At 37.3% G+C, this 7,121-nt stretch overlaps 2 protein-coding genes across 3 annotated transcripts; one reads left to right on the top strand and one right to left on the bottom strand.

Moving 5' to 3' along the window:
• The first annotated feature begins 324 nt into the window (after positions 1–324).
• LOC125210755 (AT-hook motif nuclear-localized protein 11-like) lies at positions 325–4,003 on the top strand. 2 transcript variants are annotated; one of them, XM_048110338.2, is made up of 6 exons: positions 325–1,460; positions 2,073–2,140; positions 2,418–2,549; positions 3,225–3,386; positions 3,463–3,714; positions 3,809–4,003. In XM_048110338.2, the coding sequence occupies exons 1-5, from the start codon at positions 944–946 to the stop codon at positions 3,691–3,693; spliced, it is 1,110 nt and encodes a 369-aa protein (XP_047966295.1). In that variant the 5' UTR covers positions 325–943; the 3' UTR covers positions 3,694–3,714; positions 3,809–4,003. The 2 variants fall into 2 exon arrangements, with proteins under 2 accessions (XP_047966295.1, XP_088923763.1); XM_089067637.1 differs by having other exon boundaries at positions 326–1,460; positions 3,463–4,003.
• Positions 4,004–4,504: 501 nt separating this feature from the next.
• LOC125211367 (putative phospholipid hydroperoxide glutathione peroxidase) lies at positions 4,505–6,575 on the bottom strand. The gene is made up of 6 exons (XM_048111112.2): positions 6,276–6,575; positions 5,960–6,036; positions 5,541–5,602; positions 5,261–5,379; positions 4,813–4,980; positions 4,505–4,706 (listed from the first exon to the last, which is right to left on the bottom strand). The coding sequence occupies exons 1-6, from the start codon at positions 6,324–6,326 to the stop codon at positions 4,674–4,676; spliced, it is 510 nt and encodes a 169-aa protein (XP_047967069.1). The 5' UTR covers positions 6,327–6,575; the 3' UTR covers positions 4,505–4,673.
• Between the last annotated feature and the right edge of the window lie 546 nt (positions 6,576–7,121).

Genomic DNA, 7,121 nt, shown 5'->3' with positions numbered 1-7,121 from the left:
TGATGGAATTAAATATTTTTCCTCCCAAATCCACCTACAAAAAGGGCCTGAACTATGGTCCATGGCCTGATTTCATAGCAGGAAAAGCATTGATGCAAGGAATCTGGTCAAAGACTGATGAATTAGAAAAAAGAAATAATTGAATATACTTTCTGAGAAGAAGAAGATGGTAGTAGTAGTAATTGAGTAGTACAGTTGCAACTTGTGCTTCTTCGATAATGACATCTTGGTACTTAGGTGCACCCAACTGTACTCCATTGGGTTTCTGAGTCTGAAAACTTACACCAGCCCCATTGATTTTTTTTTTTTTTTTGAAAAATCTTTTCTTGAATTGTAGTCAAGGAGTCATAGTACCTTTAATTCAAAAGCTCTAATTTTTCTATTCATGATCACTTTTGTCTTTACCCTCCCTCCTCTTTCTCAAAACTTCTTTGCCCCTCTCTCCTTTCTCTCTCTCTCTCTCTTGGGCATTCTAAATCTAGGGTTTCATTTATTGTCTCCTCTTCATTTATGTTGGTGAGTGCAGTGGGGAATTCTGAGCTGAGTGTTTGAGGAGCTGGTGGGTATGGAATCTCCTCTACATTTTTCACAATGAGCTTCGGCGTGTGTTCATTTGTGTAAAAATTCAGTCTTTTGAGTTCCCTTTTCTTTGTATTGAAGCAATTTTGCAGCTTGGGACTGTAAAGTAGTGTAATTTCTGTTGGTTTGGTTGCTTAGCTTCCGTGATTCATGGAAAACCCATGTTAAAGGCTCGGCCTTTTTTAGGTTTGTGTTACAATTATGAGCTCTACTGTATGTTCTTCATTTTCTGTTAGGATTTTGTGTGATCTCTCTGGCTGCGTTAGTTTCAGATTTGTTGAGTTAGTGTATTAGAAGTAGTGTCTTCACTGCGGAGTTCTTGATATTTTGGATCATTTTAGTTTGAATTTGGCCTATTAAATTAATGGATGGGAGAGATGGGATGGCATTACAAGGGTCAGCATCATACTACCTCCATAGAGGGGGAATTGGTGGATCTGGTGGTTCAGGGCCTGGCCATACTGTTCATGGTGGTGGAGGTGGCGGTGGTGGCTCTGCTTCTGCTCAGCCCAGCTTAATGCATTCTTCCCCTGCTTTCAAGAATCTTGCAAACTCTGGCATTCAGGTGCAGCCTAATGCAGGGGGTGGTGGTGGTGGTCCTGCTGTTGCTGTGAGTGGTTCATCATTCCATGTTGAGAACCCATCGCAGCATTTTTCTCCCGGCAGAGGCATGACGGTTGCATTACCGGGTGGCGAGCTGGTGCAGAAGAAGAAGAGGGGTAGGCCGAGGAAGTATGCCCCCGATGGAGCTAACATGGGCTTAGGATTATCCCCCATGTCTGCACCTAAGCCTTCTTCCGCTTTGGTGGTCAGCTCTGGGGAAAAGGCGAGACGAGGCCGACCTCCCGGGACTGGATGGAAGCAGAAGCTTGCTCCCCTTGGTAATGTTTTGTTCATGTTGATTACTTTATTATTTTATTCTATGGAATGTAGTTCTTTTTCATTACCTTTTTTTGATTGCAACCTGTACAGATATTAATGTTGTGATATAATTAAAAGAGTAAATAGAAGAAGATATTGTGGATTCAAGTTTGTTTGTTCTCCAACTCTTATGTTTTTGTTTTTTGCATTCCACAATATTGTATTGTATGTCTGTTAAATTCAATTTAATGTAGATGTTCGGTCTGCTTCAAATGTAAATATCCAAAGGTTGTATTCCATGATTTGTGTTTTGATGTTACTTTCACTACCCAATATAGATTATTTTCTGTGATTTATAGAAAGTTGCCTTAATAGATGTACCAATCACATGATTATGGTGCCTCATTTTCACTATTTTTGCATTTCCAGAAATGCTATATATTATTGATGATGCATTTATTACCCCCTTCATTTCGACCCTGACCCTAAAATAGCGCTGTTCCATGTGTTACCTGGATATCAATATGAATTCTTGGCTGTACACTTGTACTCAATAGTATTATATCCAGAATTTTACTTATGTTTTATCTTGTATGGTATCTTGCTGAGCTTAAGGTTTCTTCCTTGATTAGGCGAATGGATGAACAGCTCAGCTGGATTAGCCTTTACACCTCATGTGTTGCATGTTGGTGTTGGTGAGGTATGTTTTTATCTCGAGTTTGTCTTGTATTTTCTGTCTGGCCATTGCAAAATACGCTTTGGACTCTGATTAAATAGTTTGGTTCGATACATAGTGATCCACTGTTCACCTTGACTGTGAAATCTCTTTGATATACTTTCCACCTTGGAGCTGTACCCTTCCTTATTTAAAAATGTGGGGTGTTTTGTTTCTGCACCCTGGTCGTACTCGTACAAAAGTACATTTTATGTTTACCATATTACATGCCATGATAAGTATTGGTTGCTCTTCCTAACAGGATGTTGCAGAAAAAATTCTGGCATTTGCTCAACAGAGGCCAAGAGCTCTATGCATTATGTCTGCTAACGGATCAGTTTCTGCAGTTACACTGCGCCAACCTACAGCTTCTAATAGCACCGTTACCTATGAGGTTTGAAGCACCTGTGATCAGTTCATTAGTTACATTCAGTAATCCTGGCTCTGCATCTTAATTGCTTGACTTGTAGTGTTATTGGCTTATTGCTGTTGATGATGAATTACAGATATTATACTAAATTCTTTTTCCTACTAATGCTCTTAAAGTATCATATTTGATAGTAATAGTTAAAAATTTACAGCATTGATATTTCTTTAAGAGCTAACCTTATTCTGAATGTCATTTGACCAAATTGAGTCCAATGGTAGCTGAGAATTTTTCCTTCCGCTCTGCCTGTGAATTTGGATTTTGTAAGTAGACCCATTCTGCTAGTGTATGTGGTAGTCCAAGTTCTCGTTGTTTATTTTGTCAAATCTTGTATATGATTCATAAAAGCTGGTTTTGTATGAGCAATGGATCAATAAACGTGTTCCATGGATCTTGCACTTAAACAAGTTAGGCGTTGAACTCCATACATCCTGCAAAAAATTGTGATAATCTAAGCTATTCTGACAATCAACTCACTGTCTGGCCTGATAGATATGTACCTGAGCACTTTCCGAAATATCTGTGCTTGTCTTTCCCCCAATCATCTTCATGAGCTTTTCTCGAAATCACTGTTATTCCAGCTCATACGATATCTTTGCTTTATGTCTAGAAGGAGCTAATTTAGCTTGTCATTTATTTCAGGGCCGTTTCGAGATACTTTGCTTATCAGGGTCTTACTTGGTTGCTGAAAGCGGTGGCCCTCGCAATCGTACTGGTGGAATAAGCATTTCAGTTTGCAGTCCCGACGGACATATCATTGGGGGTGCGATAGGTGGTAGACTCGTAGCAGCAAACCCAGTACAGGTATAGTCCATACTTCCACCGGCAAATTCCTAACTCTTTTCTGTAATAACCCCTAACTTAAACTTATCACACGCAGGTAGTCGCATGCAGTTTCGTTTATGGTGGAACTAAGCCAAAAGGCAAGGTCGAGTCGGCTGCTGAAGATGACAAACATCTGGTAGAGAAATCTGCAGAGAAGTCCTTGACCCCAATAACTGCTGCTTCTAGTCAAAGCTATACACCTAACACCGGAGCAAGTGCTTGGCCGCCAGTTGCTCGGTCAGAAGTAAAAAATTCCCAGATGGATATTGACCTGATGCGCGGATGAGAGGGATAACAATAAGCACATGTAAGTTTTTTCTGTATATATGTGTTGTTGTAAATGAAGTGCGCGAGGGACGGGCCAGCCAGCTAGTTTCGTGCTAACTAGTGTTTATCTTTAGGGTTTAGTAGGAATATGGATGGAGAAATTGGAAGTAAAAAAAGAAGAAGGATGGATTGACATCTTTATAGGTTGTGTTGTTTTATCTAGTAAAATTGGTGGGATTTGTTTCTTGTTGTGGCCATTGTTGTAGCTATAAACCTAATTGTAGACAGTGATTTAACTTGATTTGTTCAACCTAGGAGTTCATTGCATATCCCAACACTTTACCACTTCTTGTTTAAATTATATTCCCTTAAGTTCCTATTAATTGTATCATACTTTTACTTAATTGGACAGGTTCCAATAAATGTCCCTTTTCATTTTTACTAATCTTACATTCCCCAACTCATCTACTCACAATTATTATACTAAAATTTATATAAAAGTAATACTACATCATTCTATTAACTTTTTCAATCCATTTTCTTTCAAAAAATTAGACAATTTCTTAATACTCATATCAGTTAAATATGAGACATCTATTGGACATCGGAGAGAGTATTTTGTTATGAAGTTATGAATTGAAAAAACATACCATATGGAGGACATTGTTTCTGTAGATGTAACTATTCAAAAAGAAATTGAATTTTAATAAAACATGATTTTTTATAATTTGACAAAAAGTATATCCTAAATGTTTTTCTAGAATGCCCATATGCACAATTTTCATAAGATCATCCTCACATTCAGAAAATCATCCTATAATAAAAAGAAGTAGAGCAAGTCAAAGTACCTTGAGCTTATTCATATAGAACGAGATACATACATAAAATTTGGAAAGCTTACAGACAGAACATCACAGACGAAAATTCAAAGGGTAGAGGTATTCTTAGTCAGTCACATCATTTATTACTAGCTCGTCGAAAAACACATGCGCTGCAACACTATGCTTTCTCCAGGAGCTTCTTGATATCCTTCTGCAAGAAGAACAAGAACAAGTGACTCTTAGCTATCTATCATCATAGCAGAATAGGTTCAACTCACGAACAATTTCTCTTTTAATCGAGGCGTTACTATGTTTACCTCTATGCTTAGAGGACTTGTGGTGGGAGCATAGCGATCAACAACCTGACCATCTTTGTCAACAAGGAACTTGGCGAAATTCCACTTGATACCGTCCCCAAACATGCTGCCTTTGGCTGACTTCAAGAACTTGTATATCGGGGCAGCATTGGAACCGTTCACGTCAACCTTCATCAATAAAAAAAAAGAATGATTTTGTTCCAATGAAAGAACTAGTTGTGTCGACAAAAACAAATACGGAGTATTATCAATAATCACCAGCAAAGAGGCACATAATTTGTATGCTTTTGCAGAAATACAGATAGTATAAAATCATTAATTGATGCTGATACAAAATCGATAGTCATTAGCATTTTCTATAGGAGAAAAAAGCAAGTACCACAACCAATATTCATGTTGCAGGCTAGTCTGAGCAAATGGTTCACTTGAGTTTGTTGTTAAATTTTACCTTGTCAAATACAGGATACTCGGCCTTGAAACGAGTGCAGACGAATTCCTGAATTTCTTCATTAGTACCAGGCTCTTGTGAACCAAACTGGTTGCATGGAAATGCTAGTATCTCCAATCCTGAGCAAGAAATGACTCAATTTTTTAGCTCATAACTATAAACTTTCTGGCTTCAAAAAGAGGAATCATAAACACTTCTACAGTTACCTTATAATGATATGCCTCATTAAAACAAAAAACAAGTGCACTAAACAGGACAGAAATATGTAACCGAATCACACCTTGATCCTTGTATTTCTGATACAACTGTGTCAGCTCAGTGTAATTGGAATTGGTAAGACCACTGCAGCAGGCAAGAAAATAAAATTAGCCACATTTTCCTTCAAAAGAAGGATACAGAACAAAGGTATACAAAACAAAGTTTCCTCCAAAGACTTTTGACATACACTAAAACTTTGTATATTTGGAGTTATACTTTTACACATCCAAAAGACTTACTACATGCACAGCCCCGGACGCGACAAGAAGTCCAATCTTATGAGCTCTTCCCCTTATCCCGAAATGAGTTTTTAAAAATACAGACAACATACAATTTTCAAACTGGAGCTATTCAGTGTCAAATTGGTGTGCTTTATAACCTCAAATCAACAAAAGCAAATCACACTTCATCAATACTAAACAGTAAACAGATAGTATATACCATTGTGATGCAACATTGACAATCAGCAGCACTTTGCCCTTGTATGCACTCAGATTGATATCATCACCCTTAGCATCCTGAAACCAGCAATTTTTTATGAAGATTGTTTAGAATAAGAAATTAAGAGAGGGCTTTGAGAATAAAACCCAAACATGACAATCTCCACCCATTTCCCAAACCAATCCACAACAGTATAACTTAAAAAAAGCAGACGCCGCCGGAAAATGCTTACAACAAAAATTAGGATGATTATAAATCGCGTAAAGGGAACGACACCGATAAACTATGAGAAGAAGTTGAGATAGTACATTAATACCTTAACAGTGAAATCATGGATGGACTGAGGTTGGTTTGATTGAGTAGCCATTGGTGTTGCTTTGAAAACCGAAATTGAAAATTAAGCGAACGAAGCTTGAGGATTAAGCGGTGTAGAGAAACAAGGGTTTGGAATATGGGTATATATAGATATTTTTGGATGGAAAGGAAAAGGACAAAATGAATTTGAGTGAAAGTGAAAGAGAAGTCGCAATACAGGTAATTCTCGCTCAGTCCAACATTACCTCCGATTTCTTCTTCTCAAATAAATTTGAGCTTTCTCCTTCGTTGTCTCTTCACTCAATTTTCACGATGCCCATAACTGTATGTCTTTCTATATATCTCCTATGATTTCATCATATATTTTAATATATTAGTTGATTAGACATTTTGAAAGAATGGAAAATTGAAATTGGGATGGATTATTAAAATAATGATCTACTCAATTAGGGTGTGTTTAATTTTTTGGTTGAGAATAAATAGTAAATTAAGGATAGTAAAATCATAGCAGGTCGGAGTATTTCTTTTGAGTACTATCGCGTGAAGTTGTTTCTGGATAAGAGGGAATAATTGAAAGTGTTTTTCTAAAAAAAAACAAAAGTATGGGAATTGTATCGATTATCATGAGTGTTGAATTGGAATCAATAACACAAACTTCACTCAGTGTTATAGCACATTGCATGGGCATAATCTTGTATGGTATTGGTATAGGTTCTTACGTATTGGGGCATGTAAAGGCTTTTTTGTTGCACCATGGACAATATTAGATCGAATTATGTAGCAATCAGACACATGAAGTCCACCTTCAATGCGAGAAACATGTTTGTTGTCAATGGAAAATACTTTC

This window comes from Salvia hispanica, chromosome 3 (assembly GCF_029641045.1).
Source record: "Salvia hispanica isolate PSC_SH4W2 chromosome 3, Shi_PSC_v1, whole genome shotgun sequence".
In the NCBI taxonomy this organism is placed as follows: domain Eukaryota; kingdom Viridiplantae; phylum Streptophyta; class Magnoliopsida; order Lamiales; family Lamiaceae; genus Salvia; species Salvia hispanica.
This window is presented reverse-complemented; position numbering and strand designations above follow the sequence as displayed.